Here is a 15,068-nt window from a genome sequence, read left to right as displayed (position 1 = left end):
TAAATCCAGTTCACTTACTCTCGTTCAATAACCAACAGAGATTTTTTGAAAGCCATTGTGTCATGTTATAGAGGACACCCCATTCTTTCTGCAGACATCGTTGAATCTTACTTCAGAGCTTAATTCAGAGCAGATATTTTACACGTTTTTGGAAAACATGGGCACATAATCTGAGGGAGATTTTAAGGAATTCTGTTACCAAACTTTTCATCTGCTCAGTTCTTCCAGTAAATGTGTTTTTGTCAAATGTTCAGTGTAATTTGTTAAAAGTAGTCCTTGTGCAGATAGTTGTATGATTTTGTTAAACTTTGAAATCAATGGTTTTTGTTTGGTATACAATTAAAATGGAATTCAATTACCATGGAATTGCCCAGTAGCTAGCTGCAAATTCACAGTTAGGGAGCATATCTGTTTTTTTTTTGTTGCCTGATTCCGTTTTCTGTTTTATTTTTCCAGGTTTCAGTTTCCGCTCTCAAAATCACACTTAAAAAAATAAAAGGATGTTCTTAGTGCACAACAATGCTTAAATCACATCAGAAGACCACCACAATTGAGGAAATGTTGTTTTTGGGTGGAGTTGCCCTTTAATTCAACTGCATACCAACCTGAGACGGTTGTTTGATAAGCGATGTTTCTGTAGCACTCGTGATTGAGAAGGTTTTTTGGAAAGCCTTTTCATCTACCAGAAGACTTGTCAATACATTAAAGTCATTGCTAACGGCTATAGAAAGTCGTAGACAAACGTGCACTCACAGACAGGGGCCTTTCCTCAATTGGATTTGCTCATCTCCTGCGTCCTCTCTCGGACCTCTCTCACCTCATTTTGAAAAAGGTCAAAGGTAATCAAAGAGAGCCGGTGAACGAGGACGGAAGTGCGCTTGTTTGAAATGAGACGGTCCTTCTCCACTTGCGCGTCATGACGTTTACATGGTTTGATCGTAAAGTAATAAAAACGAATGAAGTTAGTTGTGCAAGACATTTTTATAGATAAAACAATAAGTAGAATATGTTTTTTGAAGCGTGTGCATGGTTTTCTCCTCTGTGGCAGATATCATAACTTCTCCGCGGTAGGACACATTTTATACATATAAAGTCAAGTGTTTTCAAGAAGATTCTGCAGCGCCAGAGAAATTGCCTTCCTTCCCTAAACCAGATAATCCTATATGCTGCTTGCTTGTCCACCTTCCTACCCAGCCAGCACAGCTTCAGAGTGACCATGAGCATTTGGGTCCGGAAAGGGGTAGCTGTTTTCATTTAAGCATGCATGGGTTCACACTTCTTCCTAGGATTATCAAGGTACTACTCCAGTAACCACTGATAATAGACCTGTGCCATGTCAAGTCATCTAGGCCTATTGCTATGTGTTGCCATTCCTGGTCTCTACTGTCAGTCTGGTGTTGATCATTCTATAGGGATATAATTACTCCTCCTGTTGCCTTCTCTGACAGTGGCTGTCTTGTCGGTGGCCAAGGATAATAGTAGTGAATGATAATGAGGTGTTCTGTCCAAATGCAAGAAGTGCACACACTTTTTAAATGCACTGGGGTTCACTCAGTCCTACTCAAAAACACTCTCTGCGTGCTTCAAAGCCACTGCATTATCAGTAGGAAAGGATCTGACTATTTTGTATGTGCTGTTTTTGATGACACCCCTGGAACTTGTCAGAGTAAGGGCACCACCAGTACTGTACTCGGTTTTCTTCAATTCCTTCTCCCCACTGATGCATGTCTGCTAATGTGTTCTACTAGTGTGTTTGCTCTAGCAGCCATTGACCAATTTCCCTGTGTAGCCTATTTCACCATGCGCACAACAAGTAGCCTATTTCTCCATCTGCACAACAAGTAGCCTATTTTACTTCACATGCGATTTTATTAATTGATGTTTCTATTGCTCCTGTTTCCATAATGGAATATGCCTAGGTCATATTTCTAATGCAAGTAAAACCTTGAGCTGCTGCCTGAGTGAAAGTTGTCAGTGAGTGTTGTATGAGCTTTATATCCTTGTACCAACCAGTGTGTAACCCTCTGTATCCTGTTGCACTACTTTCACATCTGTGTCATTCCCCTCAGCCTTAGCTTAACAATGGTGCCTAATTAATATAGCCCCGTTAGTTCATCCCTGAGAATTCTTCCTCCATCACTTTGACTTTTGATATGAAAGCCCCTGATTCTATGTTCACCAAGGCTTTGGTTTAACATGCGGCGGCTCTTCTGAGCAGTGTTGCACATTGAGGAGTGTTGTGTGATATTGTGAATTGTCCATCTCTCGTTGCCGCTGGCTGTTCTAATGAAGCCCTCTGTGTTCTGCAGCGGTCGGGAGATGTGAGGAACAGTCGGAGAGCGACGACATTGAGCAAACCTGTGCATCGACACGACTCCCCCACCCCCATCTTCAGCATGAATGGGGATATGCCTCATGTTCCCATTACTACTCTTGCTGGGATCGCTAGCCTTACAGACTGTAAGTATTACACTGCCACTCACATATTTACTGATATGGTGGATTCCTGGAAAGCAAGAGAAACGATGCTGGTGGGGCCAAGCTATTTTTGATGTACCGAGTCTACTGACATTTATATTCCCGCTGCAAGCTTTTTTATACTAATACATCTTTAGTATACAACGCTTTTTTCTAAATGTATACAATCCTCTAAACAATAATACATCACAACCATTTTGCTTGCTTTATGGTCAGTGCTGCCTGCCGCAAAGCTCGTTATTTAGATTATTCATTTACCAAGTTAGCCTGATTTTGAATTGAGCTTTGTTTGATTACTCCTTTTTTTCCCCTTGTTGTAATAAAGCATTAATGTTCACTACATGAATATTGCAGTCTTGGTATTTAGGACACTCCTACAACTGAGTATGATTGATGGCACTTTTCCATAGTCCTTGCTTTAGAATTGCATTGGTAGTGGAATATGATGTATAGTGCCCATATCAAGAAAGTATCCACCTTTGCACATTTTGTTGCCTTAGTGCCTCAACTTTCAATGCAATTCATTACACAGTGGTTAAGTGTCCAAGCCTGGATGTAAATGTCTCTGGGTTACAAATCTAGGCAAACATTCTGTGCATGCGTGGCATGTGTTTACATTGTTCGTGACCATTTGCCTGAGTTTGACAGTTCATAAGGTTGTAGCTAGTAGTCCAGTAGCTAGGTAGCTTGAATACAGATATGACCTCTGACGACGAGCCACGAGGCTGAAACGTTGGCACAAAATAAACAAGTGTCTTTGCAAGTACAGTGTGCCAGGGCATCGTTTCTTTGAATTATCACTCAGGATTTCCTATCCACCTGCCAAACAGTCCCTAGATTTGAATTTCGCTTTTAGGTTTTTGTCCTGCCAATAAGTGGATTTCTCGCAACATAATGTCTTTATCAGACTGCAGAAGGATTTGCTCTATTATTTAGCCTCTGTTTTTCTCTCTTCATTTTCTTTTGATCCTGCCAAGTTTACCGATAACAAGCATACCTGTTATATGATGCCGCCACCACAAAGGTGTGGACTAGAGTCACATGACTTGGACTCGAGTCTGACTGGAGTCACGTTTGAGCCTCAAGACTTGGGATTAGACTTTGACTTGAGACTGATGACTTGAAATGATTTGGCCAGGTTTTGTATAACGTTTTGACACTCATTTTGAGGAAGAGTCTCAGTGGATTACTCGCCACTCAGCCACAGACAGTAGCAACAGCAACTTGCAACAGTTTGGCTAGTGGAACGCCCTCTGATTGGACCAGCAAACTGTCAATCCACACAGGTCTGGTGAGCTAGCCAACAGATTGCTGATTTGCTGTACAGCGCAAACGTCAAATTGTAGGGAGGGAGGATTGCCATAAATGGGTAACACTTTATTTGGATACTCCATCTGTAGATGCTCTACAGACTATCACTTCAACTAACTACTATCCCTAACCTTAACTTTTACCCTTATTATAAGTGTTACCCTAACAAGCAGTTGCTTATCAACAAGTAGTTTGTTGATAGTATCCTTCTGTCTTTAATATTATTGGTGATCAAGAATATTAAAGACATGCTCCGCAATTTTGGCGACTAGTAAGTACTTTTTAAATCTCCTGCTTTGGGCTGGACGTGCCAATGTGTCGTTCATACATGTGCATAATCTATGAGCAGAATTACTGTCTTACCTCAATTAGCCACAAGGACACACCAGCCAGATGGAAAAAGTAGTTAGTCAGGTGCCCCCCGGCCCGGAGGGCGGCGGGGGTCTTGCCCCCCCCTGGTACATTCTAATGGCTTGATTCCATCCAAAATAGGATACATAGCGAAATGATTTACTTCCCAGATTGGAACAATTTGTTGGGGTATTGTGTAGAAAGAAATGACTTTACAATTTAAATGACAAAAAACTTTCAGTGTATTGTAGTTGTTTTGGATATCATCTAGGCCTATTTGATCAGGACTGCTAAGCCTTTTTAAAAACATTTAATCTGTCTTTTCTTGATTAGTCTTATTTACAATTTTTCTGCAAGATATGAATTGCCACAATAATGTTTGCTCTTGAAATTATGTAATTTATTACAACTGAAAAATGAGCTATGTAGACCACATTATCTTGAAAAATCTATTAAAGGTCAAATATATAAAAATAAAAGAGTTATATCAGTCTTAAGTATTATTTATTTCTGATTTGCATAACCTAAATGATTGAAACATTTTACATTTAGGCATGGTTAGTTTTTGCCTGGTTCCGTTTTGTTCTTTCCGAAATTCTGTTTTTCCAGGTTTATGGTTTTCGCTCTAAAAACCACGCTTTTTTATAGAACATCCACTGTTGTTGTTTTTCAAAGTCCACAACAATGCTTACACCACGTCAGGAGCTAACGTTTGAGGCCTGGAAAAAATGTAAGTAATTTTGATTTTTGGGTGTAGTTGCCCTTTAATTCAAGTGTGCACCTAGCACGAGGCTGTTGTTTAGAAGTGTTTTTGTAGTGCACGTGATGGCCGAGTTTGCAAAGGAAATACCCACTGGATTGATTAAAATAATAAATATATCCTTTTGCCAGGTAAGCATAGGCTACTTTGTAGTTCATATTTAAATGAGAAGGTTTTGGGAAAGCCTTTTTATATCTACCAGAAGACTGTTTTCATTAGCATCATCGCTAGCGGCTACAAAAAGTGGTAGACGTACACACCAGACACAGACAGGGGCATGCTTGTTGCCTCTTTAGAAAGTTGCAGGAAATACGAATCACTGATGCGTTCTGTTCATGTCTTATGACAAACTTGGGCAAATTAATAAATTTTCAATACATTTACATTGCCTTAAGGAAGTGTTCACACTCCTTTACTTTTTCCACATTTGGTTGTTTTACAGCCTGAATTTTGACAATACGGGGCGGCAGGGTAGCCTTGTGGTTAGAGTGTTGGACTAGTAACCGGAAGGTTGAAAAGGGCCTCGTTGCCAAAGTATCCCTTTAAGTAATACTGCAAAAAAAGTGGCAAATTTTGTTCTGAATACAAGTGCCATGTTTGGGGCAAATCCAACACAGCACATCATTGAGTACCACTCTTAATTTTTTCAAGTATGGTGGTGGCTGCATCATATTATAGGTATGCTTGTCGTTTTTTAGGTTTAAAAGAAACTGAATAAGGGCCTCCCAAGTGGCACAGCAGTCTAAGGCACTGCAGTGTTGCTGCGTCACTACAGCCTGGTGTTCCACAAGGAGTCGTGATCTAGCCTCTCCCAAGCCCGTTGGAGAATTGCAACGATGAGACCAGATCGTAATCACGAATTTGGGCTAGAAAAGTGGGGTAAAAATTACAATAAAAAATAAGAAATGGAATACTGCTTAGCACGGGCAAAATAATTTTAGTCTTCTTTCCAACAGACACTGGGAGAAAAATGTACCTTTCAGCAGAACAAGATCCTAAAACACAAGGCCAAATATACACTGCAGTTGCTTTCCAAGATGACATTAAATGTTCCTGAATGGCCTAGTTAAAGTTTTGACTTAAATCAGCTCGAAAATCTATTGCAAGACTTGAAAATAGCTACGATCAGCAACCAACTTCACAGAGCCTGAAGAATTAGAAAAATAATAATGGGCAAATATTGTACAATCCAGGTGTGCAAAGCTCTTAGACTTACCCCAAAAAACAAACAGCTGTAATTGCTGCCAAAGGTGTTTTTAACATGTATTGTCTCCAAGAGGTTGAATATTTATTTAATCAAGATATTTTTCATATTAAAAATAAATAATAATAAAATGTTCGTATTTTGTGTAGATCGTTGACCAAAAATTACAATTCAATCCATTTTAATCCGATTTTGAAACACACAACAAAATGTGGGAAAAAAGTAAAGGACTGTGAATACTTTCTGAAGGCGCTGTAGTTAATTCCCTAATAAGGTCAATACATTTTAAAAAATATTGTTGAATTCCGTTTTAATGCCTGGATTCCGCGAGGGCCCTAATTATCCTATTTGGACCAAAATTAGGCTCTCCTCAACTTATAGTTTCTGTAGTATTGATTCTTCATCGAATGCGTTCATAAGTTATCTGCAGATACTCGCCAAAAAGCCTAGGCCTATCAATAGCCTATGAACGGCTCTCTCACCGATTCAATTCGGTAGGCTATACTGACTGACGAGGCGAGAGTCACTCACTTTAGCGTCACTGTATGGCAAGCCCTGACATCCTAGGAAAGTTTCACTTTCTCCCTGTCCTCACTCGCTTTGTGACTGACAGTCGCCTATCCTATCAATAGATTGCTAGAAGATGCATATCGTTCATTCTGAAGGGAGAGGGTTTGACGGACTAGCAACATATACTTTTCTAAGTTAAAAGTAGCCTAGTTAATATGAAGTGGAAAAGTAGCTGGCTGAAAATGAGTCTTATCGGCTGATTAGCCTATGGGCGGTGTTTATGAGTTTGAAACCAACTTTTTACTGAAAGCTGTGCTGCGCCATTTTCCCCCACGTGGGCCAGCCCCCTAGCAATTCTAGTTCCAGCCAATGAGCATCATCCCCTCAGTATTTGAGTGACAGCAAGCAAGATGCCCACACAGCAGCGTTGCGAGAGGGAGAGAGCAATGACGTAGATACAGAGCAATGACGCAGATATAGTTGAAGTCGGAAGTTTACATATACCTTAGCCAACTACTTTTAAACTGTTTTTCACAACTCCTGACATTTAATCCTAGTAAGAATTCCCTGTCATAGGTCAGTTAGGATCACCACTTTTATTTTAAGAATGTGAAATGTCAGGAGAATAGTAGAGAATGATTTATTTCATCACATTCCGAGTTTACATACAGGAAATTAGTATTTGGTAGCATTGCCTTTAAATTGTTCAACTTGGGTCAAACGTTTCGGGTGGCCTTCCACAAGTTTCCCACAATAAGTTGGGTGAATTTTGGCCCATTCCTCCTGACAGAGCTGGTGCAACTGAATCAGGTTTGTAGGCCTCCTTGCTCGCTTACGCTTTTTCAGTTCTGCCCACAAATATTCTATAGGATTGAGGTCAGGTCTTTGTGATGGCCACTCCAATAGCTTAACTTTGTTGTCCTTAAGCCATTTTGCCACAAGTTTGGAAGTATGCTTTGGGCCATTGTCCATTTGGAAGACCCATTTGCGACCAAGCTTTAACTTCCTGACTGATATCTTGAGATGTTGTTTCAATATATCCACATAATTTTCCTGCCTCATGAAGCCATCTATTTTGTGAAGTGCACCAGTCCCTCCTGCAGCAAAGCACCCCCACAACATGATGCTCCCACCCCCGTGCTTCACGGTTGGGATGGTGTTCTTTGGCTTGCAAGCCTCCCCCTTTTTTCACCTAACATAACGATGGTCATTATGGCCAAACAGTTAAATTTTTGTTTCATCAGACCAGAGGACATTTCTCCAAAAAGTACGATCTTCATCTCCATGTGCAGTTGCAAATTGTAGTATGGCGGTTTTGGAGCAGTGGCATCTTCCTTGCTGAGCGGCCTTTCAGGTTATGTCGATATAGGACTCGTTTTACTGTGGATATAGATATTTTGTACCTGTTTCCTCCAGCATCTTCACAAGGTCCTTTCCTGCCGTTGTGGGATTGATTTGCACTTTTCGCACCAAAGTATGTTAATCTCTAGGAGACAGAACGCGTCTCCTTCCTGAGCGGTATGATGGCCTTGAAATACATCCACAGGTACACCTCCAATTGAATCAAATTATGTCAATTAGCCCATCAAAAGCTTCTAACGCCATGACATCCATTTTCTGGAATTTTCCAAGCTGTTTAAAGGCACATTCAACTGGAATTATGATACAGTGAATTATTGTGAACAATTACTTGTCATGCACAAAGTAGATGTCCTAAATGACTTGCCAAAACTATAGTTTGTTAACAAGACATTTGTGGAGTGGTTGAAAAATGAGTTTTAATGACTCCAACCTAAGTGTATGTAAACTTCCGACTTCAACTGTATCTGTACATACTGTATGTAATGTAGTAAGCCATTTCCTGGGACCCCTTTTGGCTCGTGAGCGCTACTTTCAGTACTATTGGCTAAAATGTATACAAACGTGCCGGAGAATCTCTAAGTGTTTACTTTCCAAGCTCACCAGCAATGTGGCACCAATCAAACATTACTAGCATAGGACTACTGCTCTTTTGTTATGTCAAAATTGCTTAACATTTTTTATTTGCTTATGAATATTACATGTGTAATTTGTTAAAAGTAATGATTAAATAACCAAAATGTGTTGTAGACCAACTTATGAAAATGGATGTCTGGTAGCCTCAATAAATAGAAACAGATTTAGTTGAACAAGTCATTGCATATATAGATTTTATTTTATTTGATTTGAAAAAACGTGTGACTTGACTCGCTCTTAAGAATGCACGACTTGGACTTGACTCGAGATTCGACCTGTTCTACCTGGGACACGACTTGGACTTGACTCGAGATTCGACCTGTTCTACCTGGGACACGACTTGAGACTTGACTCGAGATTCGACCTGTTCTACCTGGGACACGACTTGGACTTGACTCGAGATTCGACCTGTTCTACCTGGGACACGACTTGGACTTGACTCGAGATTCGACCTGTTCTACCTGGGACACGACTTGGACTTGACTCGAGATTCGACCTGTTCTACCTGGGACACGACTTGAGACTTTGGACCCTTTTACAGCTATAATACATTTTGTACGGTATTTTTGATAATTACCAAATATGTTGTCTTCTCACACTATTCAAACCCCATGATTAATAAACAGCTTATGAAGCTCTCTTAGCCTATAGATCACATATTGCAAACAAATAATCTTGACCTAAAAACTTCTGTGCTTCCTTGACAATCACGAATCACTCTCCGAACCTGCTTATCTTCTCTCTTTTGTGGCACCAATGTGAGGGGTAATGGCAGAGGAAACAGTGTTTCAATAGTCTAGTGTGTGGTGTGGAAATAAGGACAAGCAAACCTGGGTAGCTTTGTGTTCACATTACCTTGAAATAGAACCGGACCGTGGATTTCAAGTGAACCGAACTCTGACCACCTCTCCTGATGGTCTCAGTTCGCTTCGGGGTCTCTTTTGAGGGTTCTGAGTTCCTTTGGAGTGTTCACACTGCACAACAAATGAAGTGAACTGCACTGAGCACAAACATTTTAAGGAACCAAGTGTGAAAACACCCTAAAACTATGGATGGTTTTATGCAGTAATGGGAAGTATTGATTTTATCCCTAACTTAATACTATGCATTTTGGTTGTACAATGTTTTTTTTTTTTTTCAAATTTAATTTGGAAGGAGGCTTTTCCATATAGGCTTCCTTATTCAGTGAAACCAATATTGTTGAGTAGCTGGGATGTTGTTGAACCATGCCAGGGTCTAATCTTAACTTATTTTCTTTCTCGTCAGGCCAGTAGGCCAAAAATGTACTGTCCCAAACAGAATTTCTACTGGCCCGGACATGGTGTAGTTTTTTAATGCATTGGGGTCATGCAGGGCCTTAAGCAGCGTTTCCCAAACTCAGTCCTCTGGGGGTGGACATTTCATTTTTTACCCTAGCAATACACGGCTGATTCAAAAAATCAACAAATTATCAAACTTAGATCATTTGAGTCAGCTGTGAGGAGCTCGGGCAAAAACCAAAACGTGCACCCCTTGGGGTCCCCAGGAACAACTTTGGGAAACACTGGTCTATAGGTTGGTATGCTTCTCTCTATATTAAACTATTAAAGATATTATCCAGTACTTTGGCGACTAAGACATTATTGAACATCCGCTTTGGGCTGGATGTTTCAATATGTAGTTCATACATACATAATCTTTGAGCAGAATTACTGTTTTACCTCAATTAGCCACGAAATCCCTCATTTGAAATCAACTGTTTCCCTACATTTCCCCCCATGGGGGCAGCAGGTAGCCTAGTGGTTAGAGCGTTGGGACAGTAACCGAAAGGTTGCTGGATCGAATCTCCAAGCTGACGAGGTAAAATCTGGCATTCTGCCCCTGAACAAGGCAGTTCACTGTTCCCTGGTAGGCCGTCATTGTAAATAATAATTTGTTCTTAATAATTTGTTCTTGCCTAGTTAAATAAAGGTATAAAAAAATACAAATGTGGGCCAGCCCCTAACAATTAGAGTTCCAGCCAAAGCGGAGAGTTTAATTTTGTAAATCCCTTTCCGTAAAATATACAGTGCCTTGCGAAAGTATTCGGCCCCCTTGAACTTTGAGACCTTTTGCCACATTTCAGGCTTCAAACATAAAGATATAAAACTGTATTTTTTTTGTGAAGAATCAACAACAAGTGGGACACAATCATGAAGTGGAATGACATTTATTGGATATTTCAAACTTTTTTAACAAATCAAAAACTGAAAAATTGGACGTGCAAAATTATTCAGCCCCCTTAAGTTAATACTTTGTAGCACCACCTTTTGCTGCGATTACAGCTGTAAGTCGCTTGGGGTGTGTCTCTATCAGTTTTGCACATCGAGAGACTGAAATGTTTTCCCATTCCTCCTTGCAAAACAGCTCGAGCTCAGTGAGGTTGGATGGAGAGCATTTGTGAACAGCAGTTTTCAGTTCTTTCCACAGATTCTTGATTGGATTCAGGTCTGGACTTTGACTTGGCCATTCTAACACCTGGATATGTTTATTTTTGAACCATTCCCATTGTAGATTTTGCTTTATGTTTTGGATCATTGTCTTGTTGGAAGACAAATCTCCGTCCCAGTCTCAGGTCTTTTGCAGACTCATCAGGTTTTCTTCCAGAATGGTCCTGTATTTGGCTCCATTCATCTTCCCATCAATTTTAACCATCTTCCCTGTCCCTGCTGAAGAAAAGCAGGCCCAAACCATGATGCTGCCACCACCATGTTTGACAGTGGGGATGGTGTGTTCAGCTGTGTTGCTTTTACGCCAAACATAACGTCTTGCATTGTTGCCAAAAAGTTCAATTTTGGTTTCATCTGACCAGAGCACCTTCTTCCACATGTTTGGTGTGTCTCCCAGGTGGCTTGTGGCAAACTTTAAACAAAACTTTTTATGGATATCTTTAAGAAATGGCTTTCTTCTTGCCACTCTTCCATAAAGGCCAGATTTGTGCAATATACGACTGATTGTTGTCCTATGGACAGTCTCCCACCTCAGCTGTAGATCTCTGCAGTTCATCCAGAGTGATCATGGGCCTCTTTGCTGCATCTCTGATCAGTCTTCTCCTTGTATGAGCTGAAAGTTTAGAGGGACGGCCAGGTCTTGGTAGATTTGCAGTGGTCTGATATTCCTTCCATTTCAATATTATCGCTTGCACAGTGCTCCTTGGGATGTTTAAAGCTTGGGAAATCTTTTTGTATCCAAATCTGGCTTTAAACTTCTTCACAACAGTATCTCGGACCTGCCTGGTGTGTTCCTTGTTCTTCATGATGCTCTCTGCGCTTTTAACGGACCTCTGAGACTATCACAGTGCAGGTGCATTTATACGGAGACTTGATTACACACAGGTGGATTGTATTTATCATCATTAGTCAGTTAGGTCAACATTGGATCATTCAGAGATCCTCACTGAACTTCTGGAGAGAGTTTGCTGCACTGAAAGTAAAGGGGCTGAATAATTTTGCACGCCCAATTTTTCAGTTTTTGATTTGTTAAAAAAGTTTGAAATATCCAATAAATGTCGTTCCACTTCATGATTGTGTCCCACTTGTTGTTGATTCTTCACAAAAAAATACAGTTTTATATCTTTATGTTTGAAGCCTGAAATGTGGTTAAAGGTCGCAAAGTTCAAGGGGGCCGAATACGTTCGCAAGGCACTGTATATGCTCAGCGAATGTATTATTGTGCGTTTCTTTTTGCTCTGGACAGTTTGCGTATGCTTTGTGAAGGCATCAGTAGCATGGTGGTGCTTGAATGAATGGCCAATCATATTGCTCAAATACAAATAGCTTGAGTATTCTGCCTGTGGTCTTCATTGGTTTTCAATGGTAGACTGTGACAGAGAAGGTAAATGTTGAAATGGAACTAAAAAATGAGCAGAAAAGTTCATGGCCAGGTCGGGATGAGATCCACTGGCCATCGTTAAACCCTGCATGCACATTTTTCCTGTCTCAGCCTTTGTTGGTTACAGCGAGCAGAGACGACCATGATCACAAATCCTAGTTAACTAGTTTTAGTGCACATACACCGCATGTGTCGTTAAAGGGTGTCGTAAAATCACATCAACAGAGAACTATAGGTGTTTTATCACCATTGGCCTCATCCCGTAGCACGCGCTCCAGCAGGTATATTTCACTGGTCACCCCCAAAGCCAATTCCTCTTTGGCCGCCTTTCCTTCCAGTTCTCTGCTGCCAATGACTGGAACGAACTGCAAAAATCACTGGAGTTGGAGACTCATATCTCCCTCACTAGCTTTAAGCACCAGCTGTCAGAGCAGCTCACAGATCACTGCACCTGTACATAGCCCATATGTAAATAGCCCATCCAACTACCTCATCCCCATACTATTATTTATTTTGCTCCTTTGCACCCCAGTATCTCTACTTGCACACTCATCTTCAGGACATCTATCACTACAGTGTTAATTGCTTTATTGTAATTATTTTGCCACTATGGCCTATTTCTTGCCTTACCTCCCTTATCCTACCTCATTTGCACACACTGTATATATACTTTTTCTATTGTATTATTGACTGCATGTTTTGTTTATTCCATGTGTAACTCTGTTGTTGTTTGTGTTGGAATCCTTTGCTTAATCTTGGCCAGGTCGCAGTTGTAAATGAGAACTTGTTCTCAACTAGCCTACCTGGTTAAATAAAGATGAAATAAAAAAATCTTGACATCCCTTGGCAGTTTCCTTCTTACCCGGCAGCTCAGTTAGGAAGGAAGGTGGGATATTTATTTTCTGGGTGGTATAATATACTATCCACAGCTTGATTATTCACTTGGCCGTGCTCAAAGGGATATTCAGTGTCTCTTCATTATGGCGGATGTCTTCTCGCTCACCCAACCTCCCACTCACTTAGGCTAACCAGTCTCCTCTTCGTCTTTGCAGTGTTAAACCAGCTGCCCCTGCCATCCCCTCTCCCTGCCACCACCACTAAGAGTCTGCTGTACAATGGGAGGATCGCGGAGGAGGTCAACTGTCTGCTGGCCTGCCGGGATGAGAACCTGGTGTCCCAGCTGGCTCACAGCCTCAACCAGGTTTCCACCGAGCACATGTGAGTACCTCCCCACCCCTGCACATTTCTACGCTAGTTTTCAAAACAGCTGAGTAGAGAAATGTTATGAGCCACAGTTGCCATAGTTGATTCATGTATATAGAGTGTGTGATTTATTCTGATGTGCTGACTGTAACCTTTCTGCCCCACCCCCCTCCCCTCCCATTGCAGAGAGCTGAAGGACAACTTGGGCAGTGATGACCCGGAGGGTGACGTGCCTGTGCTGCTGCAGACAGTGCTCTCTAGGAACCCCAACATCTTCAGGGAGAAAAGTAAGTCAGCCTGGCATGGGGTTCAGGGTGGTACGGAGAAGAGTGTCTTGGACGCTGCTCTGGAGCACATTGTATGGCCTAATACAGCACTGACTGTGTCCCTTCTTCTTATGGCCTTGATTTGTTGACCTGAGTAACACTTCCTGTGTCAATTGTGTTTTCTGGGTCAAAACAGCGTTTTGAGGCATTGCAAGGCAAGTTTTGTTGTCTTGGGTGATTTTTAGAGTTAGCGCTGTACTTGTAGCTTGGAAAGAGTTTGTGGTATGTGTTGGCCACCCCTCATAACCTGGTTCCTCTCCAGGTTTCTTCCTAGGTTTTGGCCTTTCTAGGGAGTTTTTCCTAGCCACTTTGCTTCTACACCTGCATTGCTTGCTGTTTGGGGTTTAAGGCTGGGTTTCTGTACAGCACTTTGAGATATCAGCTGGTGTAAGAAGGGCTATATAAATATATTTGATTTGGTACTTATGGCCTTGAGTATAGTTGATAAAACATTTAATTGCTCTGTGATCTATGGGCAGATCAAGAAGCGATTTCAGTCAGTGACAAACTGGTGACAAACTGGTGTCTAGTTGCTGGTGCTATAGGGGGAAAGTGGTGTCTGCACAGACGGTTGAGGCTGGTGCCAGTAGGAATCCCCTGTACTGTGTAGTGCTGTGCTGAGATTGGGATACAGCGCAAGACTTGGAACCTCGTCATGTCTGAGACAGTTTGTTATCCATAGTACACATGCAAATGAGTTTGCTAACCTCTTCCCTAGCTGCTGTTGCATTCATTATCCAGATAATTGAAATAGCTTATCACTGTCCCTGTCATGCTCTGTTTTCCCAAGCAGTTTTTTGTGTGTTAATGTTTGGTTAAGGACCTTGATTAGGCAAGCTAAGTGTGTTATGATGATGACACAGACTTGTATCCTGTGTCATCTCTGCTGGCTAAGTGACCCCGACCATTTGCATGTCCTCCAGTGAAATGTCTCCCAAACCTCTGGCCTGACGCTGTGCTGTTGTATTCAACAGTGAATCGTGCAATGTGTTTATTGGACTTTGTCGTACACTCTGTGAAAACTGTTCTGTTACTGTAATCTCCTGCACTCCCCAGAACTCTTAAATAGTAGTGTTTTGTA

The 15,068-nt window shown here is 41.3% G+C and overlaps 1 protein-coding gene across 4 annotated transcripts in view; it reads left to right on the top strand.

The window, feature by feature from the left end:
- LOC110523775 (nipped-B-like protein) overlaps positions 1-15,068 on the top strand; it is a 50,585-nt gene that overhangs the window by 11,097 nt on the left and 24,420 nt on the right. For all 4 annotated transcript variants that reach the window (XM_021602784.2, XM_021602783.2, XM_021602782.2 and 1 more), the window contains exons 2-4: positions 2,310-2,460; positions 13,511-13,676; positions 13,848-13,948. In XM_021602784.2, coding sequence (XP_021458459.2) covers positions 2,397-2,460; positions 13,511-13,676; positions 13,848-13,948 — 331 coding nt within the window. In that variant the 5' untranslated portion in view covers positions 2,310-2,396. The remainder of the gene's footprint in view (positions 1-2,309; positions 2,461-13,510; positions 13,677-13,847; positions 13,949-15,068) is intronic.

This window comes from Oncorhynchus mykiss, chromosome 5 (genome assembly GCF_013265735.2).
Source record: "Oncorhynchus mykiss isolate Arlee chromosome 5, USDA_OmykA_1.1, whole genome shotgun sequence".
NCBI classification, from domain to species: domain Eukaryota; kingdom Metazoa; phylum Chordata; class Actinopteri; order Salmoniformes; family Salmonidae; genus Oncorhynchus; species Oncorhynchus mykiss.
The sequence above is the reverse complement of the archived record's forward strand: the minus strand, read 5'-3'. Positions and strand labels throughout refer to the sequence as shown.